Source organism: Clarias gariepinus, chromosome 13 (assembly GCF_024256425.1).
Source record: "Clarias gariepinus isolate MV-2021 ecotype Netherlands chromosome 13, CGAR_prim_01v2, whole genome shotgun sequence".
In the NCBI taxonomy this organism is placed as follows: Eukaryota; Metazoa; Chordata; class Actinopteri; order Siluriformes; family Clariidae; genus Clarias; species Clarias gariepinus.
Window position 1 is genome coordinate 1309741 of NC_071112.1, and position 19251 is coordinate 1328991.

Sequence of the window (19251 nt, forward strand, 5' to 3'; positions counted from 1 at the left end):
TGTTCACATTTATTAAATTAAATACGGCTCAAGACTTCTGCACAGCACTGTAGGTGAGAAAATGTCTTCATAACTTTAACATATCCAAGGGCAGGGTCAGCATCAGGACACGTGACTCTCCGCGCCATGTCGATATGTTCAAATTACTCCGTCTACACCTGTAACATGAGAAGTGATGCCGCCGTCCCTAAAACAAAAATCTCATCCAAGGGCTAATGGAAACGGCTCTAAAAAGTTTTGAGAGGTACATTAGTACGTATAGATGACATCATGACATGTCCAAAAGGTTAAATTTGTCTTCTCTTTACTTTCACTTAGCTTGTTTAAGTTGTTCCAGAAAGTGTGCGTGTGATAATATCATAAAATCACAAAGCAGCAGACTGATGGTTTTATCATTCGGCTCAATGCGGCTGAAACCGATGCAGATGTTTTCGAACACTAGCTTGTCATTTTGACAAGGCTGTTCTATAGCAGGCAGAAGATGAACTTCAGATTACCTCTCTCCGTCCAAGATACACAAATCTGAAATGTCAGCACGATAACCTGCTGTTTACTTTGGAGATAAACCCGCGGCAACGGGCGATCGAGTCGCCGTCTGAATTTTCCACCGTACGGAGGCGGACCCAACGACGCGGCCCGATGTGCTTGACATGCTAATTTCCCCCAAAACCGCAAATATGTGAAATTTTATCCTAAAACAAGCAAAATTACAGCTAACTAGGTATAAGGACTTTCAACAGGAAGGAGATGTAATGTTGGAATTTGATGTAGTTCTGATTATTCACACATAAATCGCACCCTGTTATATTTTATATCTCATGGTCTGAATTCATGAAACCGTTTCCGATATTCCATTCATTATTCTCTCATGAAATACAGACGCGTTGCTTTTTGAGTTCTTACAGAAGGCGCGTGGTTTGGCCACTTTACAACCGCAAAATAAAGTGTTTTTTTTTTTTTTTAAATAATGATCTTCATCAAAATATTTACTATCGTCACCTAGACCATGTCAGAACCCTAGCCATTCATAATGCTCATAGTAAACCATCAATCTGCCATTCAATACACCCTCAGAAATCAAAAAAAGTTTAATCTGGCAACTTAAAGCCTGCTTGAATTTATCCCTCTGGGGGAACTCGATGTAGCTGGAACGATCCAAATAAGCCTGAAGAATGCTTTTTCCTAAGAGTGTACCCTGCATTTTTACACACTGAGATGTGATTACTGTGTGATGAATGGTGGAGACTATACAGAGGGCAGACAAATTAAAGGAAAAACAGTGGCTCTGTTATTCTTAACGCTCACTGCAAATCTATATAAACTTCTTTTGACTGATGAGACCTTTCTTTCCTCGTTGGAGTGGCCCGTCACTGGATGATCCCGGCCATGTGTATGAAAACGGTGTCAGTTATATACTGTACTGTGGCCTTCACACTCGCAAGATCTTAACCTTACAGTATCAATTACACACAGTAGAAAGTAACATTCTCATCTTCGTCTTTATACTGTGTACGGGGTCGCGAAAACCTGGAGCCTACAAGGCAGGGTAGATCCCAGACAGGGTGCCAATCCAACACACATACACACACTAATTTAGTACGGGCAATTTGGGACAGTCAGTTATCCGAATCTGCATGTTTTTGGACTATGGGTGGAAACCGGAGTCCCCGGAGGAAACCCTCCAAGCACGAAGAGAACGTGCAAACTCCATGAGGTGACAAGGCTAACCATTACGCCACCAAAGCAACATTCCAGATGGGAAAACTTGTGGAATTCGTAGTAGAAGTGAAGCTGTTTCGGAGGCCCATGATGACTCCTTATTAGGATGTTTTTGCTTTGGTTTATTCTTCCAATTTGTACAGTATGTTTTTAGTACCGTACAGCTGGACTCGTACCACCACATTCCATAATTCTGAATAAAGGATACTGATCTCTTTGTCACGCTGAGTTAACATGTCCCTCAGTTTGACCAGCTCTCTGTTGGCTGGACCGTCTGGACCGTCTGTGATGCTTGATGATGAGAGAGGTAGAATATCACCAGCTCCATTCCGAACACTCGGTTTCTCCAGCAGCCTCGCCTGCAAACAACAAAACACCTGTTAAACAGTATGTTATGTCATTTGGCTTTTTTTATACTATGTATCGTGACTAGTTACTAGTTATAAACCCACAAATGATGACAGAATTTGATCAAAACGTTTGATATACAGCGATGTTTCATAGTGACAGCATTGCCACCATCAGTGGTATTGTACTGGACTAAGAAGGAGTGTTGGTCTAAAGTACTGTAACAGCAAGATGAACCAATGTGCCAATACTTTATCCTTTAATATAAATAAAATGTGTGCATGCAAGTGTCAGATAAAGTCAAGAACAACAACAATTAAGACAGGTAATGATGTCACATATCATGTGAATGGCAACTTGTGACTTTAGTTTATTCCAATGCAGTTAAATGCACTGATCTGATTGGTCGAGATTTGTGCATTATTTTTACATCTGGATGTAACATGACATGTTAACATGGATTCACATTTTTGTAGTACGTTACTATAACAGCCCATACATGGGGCTGTAGGACTGATGCTTCTCATAATCCAAGACGAATAAAAAACAAATGTTATATTTCCCATAGTGAAACCTATAAAGATTGATAGGGTGATGTTTTCATTTAAAAGACTTTCATTTAACATTTATTAAGAGAGAGAGAGAGAGAGAGAGAGAGAGAGAGAGGAGTGAGGGAATAAATGTTTATCACATCTACAGTATATCATAAGTGATAACAGGAACCAACTTGTTCCTCTCAACAATTAATCCATACATTTAAATTTCATTATGTATCATTAATGTATGTGTGAGTGACAGAGCGTTTAGAATAGCACTCTCCAGTGCGCGCTGTTATATAAGACATAATGCACTCTGGGGGCAGTGGTACTCCGCTTGTGTCGTGTGCATTTTTATTTTTATTTTTTCATATAACAGCATGATCTGTATTCTTTATCGAGTGTTATTCCTTACACAATACAGTACAAACAGTCTTCCTAACTTTGAAAAACACTAACAAGAGTAGGATTACAGTTTATCTTTGGGAAAGCAGTCCAAGTAGAACCTCTTCAGGAAGCTAAGAATCCTTTAACTATAACAACACTCGAATAACACTTTCACCCCCACCAACGATTACACAACGTTATATTATACCCAGTGAAGTAAGCAGACGAAATGAACATGGCGCAAAGTGTGTGGTCAAGGTGGCAATAAAGAGAGAGAGAGAGAGAGAGAGAGAGAGAGAGAGATCTGTACAGTCGACCTGAGGTTGTATGAATCCTGGGTGTCTGTACTGTATGTATAAATAAATAAATAGATAGATAGATAGATAGATAGATAGATAGATCGATAGATAGATAGATAGATAGATAGATAGATAGATAGATAGATAGATAGATAGATAGATAAGAAACAGTTACGTGATATGATAGCGTCTCATGATTTCCTTTGTTTAAGAAAATTACACTATTTCTATCTTTTGTAGTTTATATGAACACAAAGCACATCACTGCTGCTAATCTATCAGTTGTGGTGTAAAATGATTTGCTCATATAATATTACAAATCTAATGTACGCCTCTCTGGAAATGCTTATGTTACTTATTTCTTATTAAGAAAAGCAATATTTGGATGAAAGCATACTGCTGTTTATTTTATCCAAATCTTAGTTTTTCCTGATTTTAAGACATTTCAATGGAATTCCAGTGTGCATGTGAAAACAAACAAAAAAATGAGGAGAAAAACATTTCCTGCTTTTTGCACTTTTCCATTCGGGTATCGGTCAGGACTTAAACAAGCCACTTAGATCCACTTTTCCACCTAATGTGACCTCATATAAGGAGATCCCCTCCTGGGGTTGTTTCTTAGCGCATTAGATCAGCAGTAGCTGATTATCTGCGAGCGACTTGAGCTGGTTTATAAACAGATACACTTTGTGAGATGACCTGAGCTGACCATGGAGGTGGTGGACAGTCCTGAGAAACGTACACTATTTACTTTATATTTCCACTTATTACACTTAGCTCTGTTAACTTCCGGGTTCTGGGGTCGAATCCCAACTAGCATTAAATGGAATGCTAGTGCACTATATAGGGTGTACAATCCCTTGTTCCACACACCAAGTAGTGCCCTTGATCAGGGGTTAGAGAAGAATTTGGGATTTAGCCTTGTGTTAGACGTTAGTTACATTTACATTTAGGCATTTGGCAGACTCTCTTATCCAGAGCGACTTACATTTTTTTATCTCATTACACATCTGAGCAGTTGAGGGTTAAGGGCCGCGCTCAAGGGCCCAACAGTGGCAACTTGGTGGTTGTGGGGTTTGAACCTGAGATCTTTTAAACCGTACTCCAATGCCTTAACCACTGAGCTAGTTAGCTTAGTCTGTAGAACACTACATAGACAAAGAGTGATACATACTGTATAGTTAAAGGTCTGAATGCTGGTATGCTCTACATCACCGCTTGTGGAATGCCTTTCATCCAATCAGATTAATAGGTCGAACCTAATTGATGTATAAAATACTTTAAGGCACTTATTTGCTAGTCTGGAAAACAATCGAGGGACTGACAGAGGAAATTTCTATTCATGGATAGCAGATGTGCCAAATCCCTCACATCTGTATACATGTTCTTCTGCAACGAGGCCTAATCTTTTGTTTAATAAAAAAGAACCAGAACCATAAAACACTGGTGGATAATAACTAGCCTTCGCTGTGACAGCGGATATATAAACACAGATATCTCAACTTAGACGACCCGTTTTTATTGTTCATTAAAAATGGAACATGCTTGGCTCAGTGCCTGGTGCCTCGTCTACACGAGTGAGAGCCGACATGCCTAATTTAAACTGTGTAAGGGACGGCGTGGTCAGAGAAATGCAGACTAGAGCCAACCAGAGCGTTAATTAGAGTCCCAGTGTGTGTGTGTGTGTGTGTGTGTGTGTGTGTGAGTGTGTGTGCAAACATGCATCTTGTCCTGCCAGTCAGTGTTGTGTATTCCTGACTGGCATTAAGAATACTGAACAGCAGTGTTGGGTGTAACGTGTTCGAGTACTTGGATTACTTCTTTGATGTAACGAGTAATTTAACGTGTTAGGTTTCCATTTAAGTACTCAGTTATTTAATTACTTTTTAAAAAATTTAATCCGTTATTTAGACAATTTATGTAATCCGTGAGCCAGATAGCAGTCATTCCCAATCCGTTAGTGTGTGTGCGTGTGTTTATGTGTGTGAAAGTCCTCCTACAAGCCCCGCCCAGGATAACCCGCCCCCTCTGTTATTTCTGCTGTTATACCCCTATCTCACCCATGCGGTTTGACTATGTGGAAAACTCGCAGGAATCATGATGAACCGTACTTACAGCAACCATGCGAAACCGTGTAGGTGAGATGGGGGTATTAGTAGGTGAGATGGGGGTATTAGTAGGTGGGATGGGGGTATTAGTAGGGGAGATAGGAGTATTAGTAGGGGAGATAGGGGTATTAGTAGGTGAGATAGGGGTATTAGTAGGTGAGATAGGAGTATTAGTAGGTGAGATAGGGGTATTAGTAGGTGAGATAGGGGTATTAGTAGGGGAGATAGGGGTATTAGTAGGTGAGATAGGGGTATTAGTAGTTGAGATAGGGGGATTAGTAGGTGAGATAGAGGTATTAGTAGGTGAGATAGGAGTATTAGTAGGTGGGATAGGGGTATTAGTAGGTGGGATAGGGGTATTAGTAGGTGAGATAGGGGTATTAGTAGGGGAGATAGGGGTATTAGTAGGTGAGATAGAGGTATTAGTAGGTGAGATAGGGGTATTAGTAGGTGAGATAGAGGTATTAGTAGGTGAGATAGAGGTATTAGTGAGTGAGATGGGGGTATTGGTAGGTGAGATGGGGTATTAGTAGGTGAGATAGGGGATTAGTAGGTGAGATGGGGTATCAGTAGGTGAGATAGGGGTATTAGTAGTTAACAGATTATGGGCTGAACTTCACTGAGTGATGATGGTAGAATAATTATAAAGGTCGTGACTAAAACAACATTCATGAGGAATCACAAAGGAGTTTTCATTTTCTGCAACGGAAAAGTACTGAACTAGTTACTTTTATCAGAAATTAACGCTGTAATGTAACTGATTACTTTTTAATGACAGTAATTTTGTATTTTATATATATATATATATATATATATATATAGAGAGAGAGAGAGAGAGAGAGAGATAAAACCACAAAACTACCAATGGAATGGAAACGCAGAGTAACAGGATACAGGCATCTGAAACCCAGCAGGTTTTGTGAAACTCTTAAGCATGTTATCTGAATTCTTGACTATTTTGAAACCCGAGGGAATAATCTGCTGACCTTTACTGCAATTCTTGTGTTTTAGTTTAAACAGACGTCTGCTCTGAGTTTAAGTATTTTAAATTCTTAACTCCTCCCTTCTAATTGGTCAAGTAAATAATACACAAGCGCCAGAATGTGAAGTTGAAAGAAGTGAAGTTTCCTGCCACAGACTGGACATGCACTGGTTTTTATGGCAGGACAGGAATCCAGTGCAGCTTTAAGGTCAGCCAGTCGCACTCACTGCTGGTTTCTGGTGAGTGAGAAGCCTGAGGATAAAGATAATTTACTTCATATGTAAATTCGGTTTATCTCTATTATTTTTAAAATGACCACCCACAAAAAAATTTTTTAATTGCAATCAATAAACAATAACCTGCTTTTGTCAAAGCTGATGTGAAAGTTTGTATTTCAGTTTTTACCTTCTATTGAGAGAGAGAGGGAGAAGGAGGGAAAATACTGTCATAACTTGGGGTCTTTATTTATTAAATGACTTTTTTTTCAATAGTTTTGTAAAACAAATCACACACTTTCAGTTAGGGAACTTAAACAGGATATAAAAAGCACTTGGAGGAAGTATTCTGTACCTTTAAGAAAGAAAAGCAGTGCTGGATTCTTCTCATGTCTGGCCCTAGTTCCAGAGTCACTTCAGGGTCAGGGTCATCGAGAAACACCTTGAGCTGGTCTTCAATCCTACACACACACACACACACACACACACACACACACACATTACCCAATTCCCTGAAAATGATTATTAGTATTTTAAATTCTAAAAAGTGTCAGATAATCCTATTCCAGTGGTGACATCTGGTCCACACCAAGATATAAAACCTAACAGATACACAAAGACAAACACATTTTTTTTTACTCCATGCACTAAACACTAACACTCGCGGTCTGGGTGATTGATTTATCGCGACGTCCATCGAGTATCGGCTCAAAAGCCCAAACCCCCGTCACGGAAAGGGCTCTTGAACAAATACACAAAACGAAAGACTGCACGCTCCCTTTTCCTATCCTTTAACACGTAAGTTTAATCAGTCGCCACAAATGTTTAGCTCTATGCTACTAAAAGTTTAAATTCTGCTTTGTGTAATAGCAAAACTATTTACTTTAGCGAGATCGTTGCTTCCACAGAGATGACCTGTTGATAAACTACTGCATGAACAATAACGTTCTGTGGCCTGGACAGAACCACTGGAATCAAAGATGGCTGAGCGGCCAGACTGCTCCAAACACCGACATGACCGCGCTCCCGCTCCAGATTTCCACTCCAGCATGTCTCATGTCAATAGGAACAAAGTTTATACAAATGAAAACTTTAAACAAAAGGCCCGTGCTTGGATTTCAGACTCCTGGAAGTCATCAAGTTCGTTCAGCTGGAATCCGAATCCAGTCTTCATGCAGGGTGTCGGAGTGAATAGTGGCTGACTTCTGCACCTATAGCTGCGTGTTTTTTTTTTAAAGATATTCTAAATATTTGGACAATGTACAGTACAACTATGACAGGTATAAGGACATCATGTCTAGACCAGTTTTTTTTTCTTTAGCAGTCCTGCACTCTTGGCCATCGGACAGGACCACCTCATAAAGTAAATATCCTCACGAACATCAATAAAATGTATGTGCTGCTGGCACAGTCAGTGGGACACACAGACACAGTCAGGAGGACAAGTTAATGTGTGGTGTGACGGGGAAAAAAGGAGCCGTCATCAGTGAGGAGAGAGGAAACCTTTAAATTGAAGGACAGCCACAGGTAAAGACATCAGAGCGATCGAAAGAGGTGAGGCAAGCATTTCTGAAGCCCACATGTTCCCTGACTCGTGCCAGCACTTCTACCAGTCCAAGGAGTGGGAAGAATGTAATGGGGAATCAAGACTTTTGAGGGCGGACTCCTGGCCAACCAAAGCATGCAACATCGGCTGTTTTTCAAAGTTAATCCGAGACGCAGAAGGTGTAGGAATCTTATCCGACTTAAAATGCTGACAAAAAAAAAGGAGTGTCAAAACATGTTATGGAATTATGACATAAGCTAAAAGTCTAGCTTAAAATTACTTTTTGATTGCGTAGATTAACAGAACACAATTCTGTGGGTAAAACCTCCCTTTATGTCTCTATATAATCCCCTGATACACTAATGCACGTATCCCAGTGTGTCACTAGAGCTTGGACACCATCAAGGTAGAAACTTCTCTCAGTATGTCGGAGCCACGATCGGAAACACCGGCCTCCCAGGAACTCCTTCAAGGCCCAAACATGTGAAAGTGGCTGGTCTGTACGGAGGTGTGGCCATAACTCCCAGCCGGGTTCCTGTAACGTGCAAGTGGTGTTGGTGAACGTTGGTGTGTACAGTTCACACACACGCAGATGCGTCTCTTCCGCAGGTTATCTGTTAGTTTTCAAGGATCAGGTGTTCCACTCTTTAAATGTTCACGAGAACAAACTTTTCCATTTAAGCATTTGGCAGACGCTCTTATCCAGAGTGACTTACATTATCTCAGTATACAGTAGATCTGAGCAGTCGAGAATTAAGGGCCTTGAAGGAAGTCTTCTGTAAATGTCAATCGTTTTTACGCCTTCATTCACACTAAGTTTTGGTTTGAACTTGAACGGCCCCTTGTGCTTAACACCTGAATACTGCCTTTAATTGCTCGCTTTTAATATTTAATACACCATTTACTATTTATAAGAAATATAATTGTGTTGTGGGGGAATTGGTTAGCACTGTCGCCTTGTACCTCCAGGGTCCGGGTTCGATTCTTGGCCAGGGTGCATGGAGTTTGCATGTTCTTCCTCCCACAGTCCAAAGATATACAGGTTAGGCGTATTGGTGTTCCGAAATTGCCATATGTGTGTGTACCCTGCCTCGTGCCCTAAGCCTCCTGGGATAGGCTCCAGTTCCCCACGACCCTGAATACAGGATAAAGCGGTATAGAAGATGAGCGAGTGAGTAATTGTGATCAATTTTAAGGACATGGAGCCTTCCGTTGACCTTTGTCACTTTTTTTTAATGGGACTGGAACTTCATGAAAAAGGCATGGGAGTTGGCACTTAATTCTGTAAATGTTGCCTTCATTTGGTAGGATTTTCTTTTAAAGCCTCTATTTTTGATGTTATTTTTGTAATAATGAATTTCTTTTAAAACATCTTAATAGTGTTGCTTTTATGGTTTTATGGTTTTATGGTTTTATGGTCAGTTCCCAGTAACTACAGTACAGTAACTAAAATAAACACAGCAGCATGAGTCTGGAACATGTGCAAGAAATTATTAGAAAAAAGTATATTTGACGTTTGTTTTATATTTTAGTGTGTGTTGACACCATCATACACTCACTCACTCACTCACTCAACAACCAGTAATGACTTCATCTCCATCGTTACTCACTTATTAGTTATTTTTATTTAAGTAGCGCTAACTAGCTTCATTCAGGAATAATAGAAAACAAGCCTCGTGGCAGAACTGGATTCCTGGTCTGATCCTGAGCTTTGGTTACTGCCCGTCTGGAGTCATCCGCATGTCTGTGTGGATTTTCTCCCACATTCCAAAAACATGTCTGTAGCTGGACTGTCAGCTTTAAACTGCCCCAGGTGTGAACGTGGCGTTCACCTGAGCGTATAGCGTATCATAGCAATGGGTCTGAATACTTGCTTAATCATTATTTGAATGATTATACTCACTTATTTACTTATTATTGCTGAGAACTGGATGAAAAAAAAATGAACATCAACAGTTAGACTGCAACAAGAACATTAGGAAAAATGCACTCAATCATGATAATGAAATCATTATTATGATTTAATTTCGACTGCCTAGAAATAACAACAAACACATCCCTTCTCCTGGAACCGTTTTATCTCCATCCTGCATCGGTTCTTAGTGATAATCAGTCTTCAGCTCAAGATCAAGGCTCCCCGCTGACCTCAGATGACTGCATCCAAGCGCCGCTGCTCTGACCATTACACATATTTCCTCGGGCTCAGAATACATACGCAGCGGCGCTAGCCGCATGAACCTGCTGAACTGCTGAATCGGACTTGCGGCATGTCACTGCTGCTAATTTTAATTTAAACCCACATGACAAAACAGGTTACTGGAAGATAGGAAGCGTTAACTGCTATTATCAGGATCTGTAGCCTTTCCACTCGGGGAAACATGAAGTCAGTTCGACCGCGGAGGACGAGTATCATCTACAGCTGAGACCAGATATTTACATACAGTTCAGAAAAAAACAACAACACAAAAACGTTGTTTAAAGACATAATAAATGTAGTGTATGTATACTTCTCACTTTGATGAAAGTGATAGAAAAAAAAAATAAACAAATCTCCCTCACTCGATTTTGACATTTAACAAATATGTCAATATTTATTGATCTGGAACAGAAGAAGTTTACTCTGATTTAATGGTCGACAGTGAAGAAAGTTTTCTGAAGTGTATGCAAATATATTGTTTCAGCTGTAAATGTAAAGGGATATAACTAGACTAATCGATTGCTTCTAAAATATTTACAAATTTAAACTTTATATTTGTGGACATTTTAGTGTCATTAGACACTAAGTGACACGTTGTGAAGCGTAGACACCGATCAGCCATAATATTACAACACAAAATATTATGCCCGATGTTGTTTGGGTTCCCCCATAAGATTTCTCGGGTGTGCTGTGGTGTCTGGCCCCAGGATGTGGCTCAGGCAGTGGGTCCCCTTTGACTGCTGTGGGTTGTGAGATGTGTTTGTCCGGCACATCACAGCGGCCTCCAATCACCGGGCTGTGGACCGGTACCGGGCCGCATGAGTATTTGGCACCAGATCACACAGAAAGAATGAAGAATATACGGATATTTTATTTCAATTTTATTGATTATCGAAGTCTGCGGAGTGTTTTATTTTTAAAAAAAGACCAGATCGTCTCCCACATGCTTCCATCTGCACATCGCGACAGGTGATTTACAGGCCCAAACCCGCTCTGTACAATGAATGCAGCCTTAAAGGTGTTCTTAAAGCCGCCTCAACTCTGCTGATGTTCTGGATATAAATCGATGATACAATATGTTGTATACTGTACATTATATTATGCACTTTATTATGCTTTGGTACGAGTGCATGATGGCAGGTCTATGGAAAACTAGACCGGTCTTACATAAAACTGGTTTGTGATGCATAAAAAAGAGAAAAGGTTGGAGAGCACCGCTCTATCAGATTGGGATCTGGGGAGTTCGGAGGCCGGGCCTGCAGTGGTGCACTGGGTGTTCTGGTGCCTTTCTATCGTTGGGCTATTATTCCGTCCTCACAGGCATGTGTGAGCTCTGTGTGCCCATGATCCTGTCATGTGTTCATGTTATGGCTGATGGGGGTATAATTCAGGCGGTGAGTACCTCTGGATCTCTTCTTGAGTCAGCTCATCACTTCTCTGCTCTCCGGTCACCAGAGCTAGCTCCTCTTTCAAGCACCGGATCTCCTTCTTTAAACGAATAATCAACTGTAAAGACAGAGAGAGAGAGAGAGAGAAAGAGAGGGAGAGAAATGATTCAACATGTTGCCCCAGTTATTCATTTCAGTAGGCGTTCCCAAAAAGGTCTGTGTGTTCTTTACAGTAAATACCATGCTAGTCACGGAATAGAAAAGTACAATTCCGGTACCTGTTCTTCCTTAAATTCTGTAATCGCCTCTTCAGTTGTTAGTCAGTTGTCTTCCTATTGTAATGACAGCTACCGATATGAGTGCATAACCTGTGTGAAGGATTCTACCCATTCACCCATCTACACTGTATGGCCAAAAGTATGTGTACACTTGGACATTAAACTCATACACTCATACAGTTCGTGAGTCTCAAATCTGTCACAAGTTGTCTTTGTATGCTGTAGAATTAAGATCTTTACAGCAACTAAGGCACCAAAACATGTCCTTAAACCAAAAAGATGCAGTAGTAGTAGTAGACGTGTAGATGAATTCCAGCAGCATGCACTGACCCTCGACCTCAAGCCCACTGAACACCTTCGGGATTGATTAAAATGCCAGCTGTGCACCAGGCCTTCATGCACTGACCTCACTAATGCTCTTGCGGTTAAAGGGGCAGAAATTCCCACAGTAGTCCTCCTTCCTAAACGACTGGTAGCAGTTATCGCAGCAAAGGGGATCAACTTTAGAATGGGATGTTCAACAAGCACGCACGGTATGATGGTAAGGGGTTAAACCTGCCCTGAGTAAAAGAAAAAAGAAAGAGCAAGGAACCAAAAAGATCAAACAAGTTTGGAAGATAGAAAGAAAGTTATACTGGTTACCAGCTAAACCAGCACTGTGAGTATAATCGAGATAAGGCTAGCGTGGAATTTATGTTGCTTCAAGCTGTTTTCCAGCAGAAAGACGATTCATTCTTCATGGATTGAGAAGTACAGTGGAACCTAATATATGCCTAGGGGATGGACTGCTGTGCCGTTATTATAGGCCTTGTCTAGTCTCTGAAAATACAACAGGTCATGTTAGGTAATTTCCTTTTAAATCAGGAGCCAATTTAAGTTTTATTTTAAGTAAGTGTTCATTTTTACTTACTTAAATGTATTTCCTTTACTTATCAGTTTTGTGCATATTCCTTACAACAGCTCTGAGGTTCAAGCAACACATAACTTGCAGATAAGAAGCAAAACAAAGCTGGTGGTGAAATACGGATCTCTAAATGAAACAGGAACTCCACTTTAGAGAACCTGAGACTGTCATTCCAATCTCGAAGCAAAGTCGTCTCAGACACACTACCGGGTCACGACTAATATCCAGATAGCCTCGTTTAAACAGGGTCAAGAGGTCAGCTTAGGTATGACCCCGACCTGCTTTCATTGTCAACATCCCAGGAGGATCAAACTAAATCTACGGGGTCCCCGAAATAAGGTCCCGGGTCATCCATTCAAACATCCGCTTCACTTTGATCACGGACGGTCATGGCCGGGGATTGAGAGTCTCCTGGGCTTTAGAGGCTGAACTTGATACTTTGTGTGTGTTTTGGATGCTAAACAGGGAGAAGCCCCTGCTGATGGGGGAGTCGGGAGTTATTACTATAAATGGAATAGTAGACAACATCGTTGGGTTCAGAAGACAGGGTACACACATGTTTTTCTTTTATTTACATTTTTCACCGTGTCCTTAAACGTTTCTATTTTCCCATTCCCTGCGCTACCACATCCGAGGCATCTGCATAAACACACAGTCGAGGCAGATGGACCCTGACGCAGACGATGCAGATGGACGGAGAAATTCCGATGAGAGAAACGACTCTATGCTGGCATCCGGACAATTCTTGCCACATAGGTGACAAAGGTTAAAGGTCAAACTAGATATGCTTAGTGGCATTTGGAAGACAAGCGCACCCATCTGCTTTCCCAGAGTCAGATATTTAAAAGTACACTTTAAGATAATCAAAGGAACTGACTTCCAGATTCCACTAAAGCAGCTATGTGTGTGTGTGTGCATTGCTTAGTGGTTTTAAGGACTTTTTATGGTCACGTCTCTGGGTGTCTGGTTCTGCCCGAGCCCAAGAACTACATCTCGGCAACCGGCGAGCATCACGCCCTGAGGCTGATGCAAGTTCGGGCTCTGGGTCAAGCGAGTCAGAGGTTTTATTCTGGACTGTGAAACCACGCAGGAACCACAGGAACAGCATCAGCTCCAAGTGTCTGAGAATAAACTAGCAGAGCACGCAGACTGAAGCTCTGCATACAACCAATGACATCAATATCTGTACAAAAAGGGCTGTGGTTGAATCTGATTTCATGGTCTTCATTTATAGAAACCGATCGGCCCCAAAATACTGACAAAGCTGACTTGATTTATAGGCTTGCTTAGTTTTCTATTGTAGATTTAATGATACCTGATCCTAAGTCAATAACCAGCAGATAAATTAGGGTGAGTCGAACGGGATTAGTGATAGAACAGATATCATTCGTGCTCCCCCCCCCACACCCACCCCCACCCCCAATGCTAAGCATTCTTTTGACTTACCATAATGGATTCTCTAAAGTTCACCACACTTTTTTATGGTCTTTAGCTGAATACATGAATCTGAAACTAGTCCTTGTCTGGTCAGATCAAAACGTCTGCACCAATTTAATTGTTCTGGTTCTTCAGGGCTTTGAAGAGTCCTGATCCTCTGCTGGAAAGGATCAAGGAGGATCAGTAGGTGCTTAGTCAGCACTGATCCATGTATTGACTCCTTGAGGAGATGTGGGTTTATGGACCGAACAGAGGAGGTAAAAAACAAACAAACACCAGACCATAAAAAGGAGGAGCGGCTCACGGTTAGTTTACTTTAGTATAAATAACAATGAAGCACGGCGTTCTTATAGACGATACAGAGAAACTGAGGGGAAGTAGATCCAGCGTTTAGAAGAAATGGTTTACATGGCCTCTTGTCTGGGAGAAAATAGTCTATTCATTTCTGAATTTGCTCGAGCATCATTCTCTTAAACTGCATGGCTCTTTAATGATGAGGGAGTGACCGGGTGGTAGCTTCTGAGTCAAACGGTAGCTGCGGGATATGAGCCGTGCCTCCATCTCCCCCGGGCAGACACCGGTTCAATTAACAGGCAACCGCAGACTCTTTTAAAAATACCTCTCTAGGGTTCGAAACTGGGCAGCCAAGTTCTAAAAGTCATACCAATAGAAAAAAAACAGAAAAGAAAACAGAAGAAAGATGGTTTCAAAACAGAGGACCTAGGTGAGAGATGTCTACTCGGTCTACCAGTGAAAACTTTAAAACAAGGCCTGTGTCCTGAGCTGGATAACAAGCCTTATCAGTTTTTTAGTTTGCAAAAAAAAGATTGCACATTTCCCTGCCTTAACCTTCCCACAAAATGTTCCATAAGAGAAGATCTGATCGTTTTCCTCTAGTGAAAACAAATCAGGAGCGTTCGCTCATTTGCGGAATGTTTACTTTCACTCCGAATAGAGTCAACAGTCGCATTCGGGAGATGATGGACGAGATGCAGGCCAGCCGGGGGAAGCCCACTGTACTAAACACAGCCAGGGCTTAGAGATCAGCTTCACGCTAATTTGGGGAACCGCACGAGCCAAGCGGGTTTGAAGTTACATCACGGCTGCAGTCTTGGGTTTGCAAATATCAGGTTGTCAAAAGAGCACTAGATCCGCGTTCAGGCAGCTGTTTACTATTTAAACCAGCGTCGATGGCGAGCCGTCTTAGCGAAATGATGGCTTTGTGTTATTTAGTGAGCGTGCCCGAGGCACACAACCATTAAGGCCAGTGAGTGATAACAACATTTCTGGGTTCTTTCAAAATGGAAGAAAAAATATGATGCAAACTATTAAACAATCATACAAAAGTTGCTTTTCCACATTTTCTCCATGTGCAAAGACTTGTAGACAGTCCTGCTGATGACACGGCGGTATGTAGACCATGTAAGCACAGGTGTGAAGGACAAGAGGACGCCGTTCCAGTTCCAAACACGCAGCCAAGCTCCATTTAATTGCCAGTTTCATGATGTATGACTCATTTTTGAGCGAATTTTGGATATTGAGGGAAACGCGATAGCAAAATGTACACAGGAGTTGAAACGATGCATGAATACAAAACAGATGAGAAAAAATATATACTGAGTAAGTGGGAAACAGAACCGGCGTTCAGACTCACCAGTGACGGGTCCAGTTCCTCGTTAAGGAGCGCTTCGTTTTTAATCATGGCCACTCGCTGGGCAAAACGGCACGTGGAGATCGACTCCTGTGAGAGAGCCAGATGTTAGGGATTCGACATGATGCAGTCCTTTACTTTGAGTTACAGATTATTCAGGGTCAACTTTCACTGGCCATTTTATTACTGTGTTTATATCTATAGGTGCGGTTTGTTCCCATGAACATGAATATCGTGACAATATTGAGTGTTAATGGATTTGTTTGGTCTTTTTCTGGTTAAAAATGATCATACAACATACATCTTCAGTAAAAGTAAGCTTCAGGAAATTAGAACACATGTTTAATTTACTAATATAATAATATAATTATATATATATATATATATATATATATATATATATATATATATATATATATATATATATATAAATATATATAAAACACATTTGTTCAACAAACACTTATTGGTTTGACCAACACTTAGCACAATGAGACTTTAAGGAGCTCAGTACAGATATGAGAAAGAGGATAGAACACATACATGGGTCAGAAAAGTTGAAACTATTTTTAAGAAACTGAAGATTCCAAGATCAGTTCAAACAATTGAATGCAAGTACAAGGACTGGCAGGTGTGGCCATTTCGCCAATGTTTGGAAGAAGACCAAAACTCTCACCCTCAGCTGAGATGAAAATGATTTAAATGGTGAGGAACAACCCAGGAACAACCCAGGAACCACCAAGGCACAGATCTTCCATGAACTGGATGCTGCTGGAAAACCAGGGTGCCATCTAAGTATCCCTTGCTTCAAAATCAACATTTTTTAAGTTTGATTAGAGAGCTTTCTGTTTGAATGAGTAAAAGTAGAACTGATTGCTGTTAAGCATGGTGGTGGTAGCATCACTATGTGGCATGGTGCCTTTTTACTGCCAGCAGAACTGCCGCATTGCACAAAATGCATGGAGGAATGAAGAAAGAGGACTACCTCAGAATTCTTCTGCATAAACCCAAATCATTAGCTGTTTGGTTGAAATTTGGACATGATTAAGTGTTCCAACAGATCAACAACCTCAAACATTCATCAAAGCTGGTTGTGGAATGGATAAAGCAGGCTAACTTTAAGCTTTCGGAGCCTCAGCCCAATCGAAAAATTTGTCTCCCATGCTTCAAAAGCTGTGTCTGTGCCTGGAAACCAACAAATGGATTTCAACACTCTCAATTCTGCCAAGAAGAGTCGTCAAATATCCAACCAGAATCCTTCCAGAAGCTTGCTGATGGTTACCACAAGATTCGGCTAAAAGTAAACTCGCTAAGAGACATTCAACCAAATATTAGGTGTATTATGAGTTGAGAAACCCCATAAATGAGTTAAACTTTGTGCACCAAGTTATTAGGGTTTTCTTCTATTAAAGATGTATATATTGTATGATCATTCTGCACCAAAACAATAAAACAAATTCACTGTCTGCCCAATACTGCCATGGCATTCATGTTGACGACAAATGAACAGTAAGTAGGTGTTAAATGTCATAAAGCATTACATCAACGTTTCTCTTCTCCACTGACAGCGTGGCGATCATGGTGGTCATGCAGTTGCCACCCAGACTGTCTCTAAGCACAGACGTCATCATGGAGTTTCGGTAAGGGATGTGAGAGCGATTCTTCTCTGACAGAGCTGTGATGACCTGTAATAAACCCATTAGTCAGAACAGCACTGTAAAAGGGCTATTTTCAGCACTGTGGCACACCTTTATCTGTGACTAACATTCTCTATTTGTATTAAAGGAACTGTGCAAATTTCACTGCCAATAAAAAAAAAAACAGTACGCTAACGTTTTTTAAACCTCAAGTTAATAGCTTTTTTGTAACTATATACAGTAATTATTATTGCTGTCAACTGATAAAAAAATTTTTTAGACTTACATAGTCTGTGATTAATCATAATTAAATATACTTAGATTTACTTGTATTATAAACCTGCAGTGTTGGAATAGAGAAACACGTGACAAACTGGTTAGAGGAAACAGATTATGCAGGTTTATAATATCTCAAACATTAACATTTAACAAATGCTAAATTAAAATGCAGTGGCTGGGTAGTACGAGGCATGGCAACCCACCGACCGCAGGGCTCCCAGAAATCAACACTAGGGCAGTGGTGGCTCAGTTGGTTAAGAGTGCGGGTTACTGGGTTACTGATCGGAAGGTCAGGGGTTCGAGCCCCAGCATCGCCAAGCTGCCACTGTTGAGCCCTTGAGCAAGGCCCTTAATCCTATCTGCTCCAGGGGCACTGCAAGCTGGCTGACCCTGAGCTCTGACCCCAGTTTTCTAATTGGGATATGCGAAAACTGAGCAATTCCCCCCTAGGATTAATAAAGTTCTTCTTCTTATTATTATTGAGTCTTACCCACCTGAGCCATCACTACCGCATCTTACAGTTAATGTTTTCTTGTAAAATTAGCAGAAATGTAATAATATTAATTAATAATTAATTATTACTGATACTGATTTTATTAAGGGCCTTTATATGTTGTAAGTTAAGTGGAGTTATCCTGAGAACTTTGGACAGCATCATGAGAATGATAAAAAATGATAAATACTCACATACGCCTATTTATATAAGAGTGAGGTTTTTTTTTTTATTATTATTACATAGCATTTGTAATAAATACATTTTTATAAGCTAAGTATATAGGAATCAGAAAAAAAAGTTCCATTATTTGTCATACCCTCTATCCAATTGGCAACAAGCGTAGGATGTTCAGTAAAGACCAACCATTTGTTTTTAGTTAAGGGTGTTGTTTCTGTACTCTTCATGTGTCTTGTGTTCTGCTGTTTCAGTTTTTTTGGCTTGCTGTTGGATTTTCAATTTGTAAATGTCTTTCTCACAATGAGAAATAAAAATCTTTTTGTCTGACATCACCAGAGAAGGCATTAGGAACAGTGAACACGCAGTGTGCCCTCTGACCTGCTCAAGATAGTGCAGAGAAAGGTTGATGTACTTGGCCTCGGTGAGTATCTGGCCCCCGACGCCGGACTTCCCCACCCTCTCAGATCCAGCCAGGTCCACCAGGTGCAGCTTGGAGCGACGTACCGTGGCTGATCCCGGCTCACGGCTGCACAGGTGAATGGTGAAGATGCAGTGAGAGCGTGTGGAGGCCTGATTCATCGGGGTCTGAGAGAAGACAAGACGGGCAGAAAACACAGATAGTGCAGCAGATAGGGAGATGACTCACGGAGTTATATCGTCAGGCATT

General features: G+C 40.9%; 1 protein-coding gene across 1 annotated transcript in view; it reads right to left on the bottom strand.

The window, feature by feature from the left end:
• The window catches only part of kif6 (kinesin family member 6), an 86574-nt gene that overhangs the window by 37152 nt on the left and 30171 nt on the right, over positions 1–19251 (bottom strand). Inside the window, exons 7-12 of the mRNA XM_053510586.1 lie at positions 18963–19169; positions 17537–17680; positions 15999–16085; positions 11740–11843; positions 6950–7055; positions 1928–2078 (exon numbers count right to left, since the gene is read on the bottom strand). Coding sequence (XP_053366561.1) covers positions 1928–2078; positions 6950–7055; positions 11740–11843; positions 15999–16085; positions 17537–17680; positions 18963–19169 — 799 coding nt within the window. The remainder of the gene's footprint in view (positions 1–1927; positions 2079–6949; positions 7056–11739; positions 11844–15998; positions 16086–17536; positions 17681–18962; positions 19170–19251) is intronic.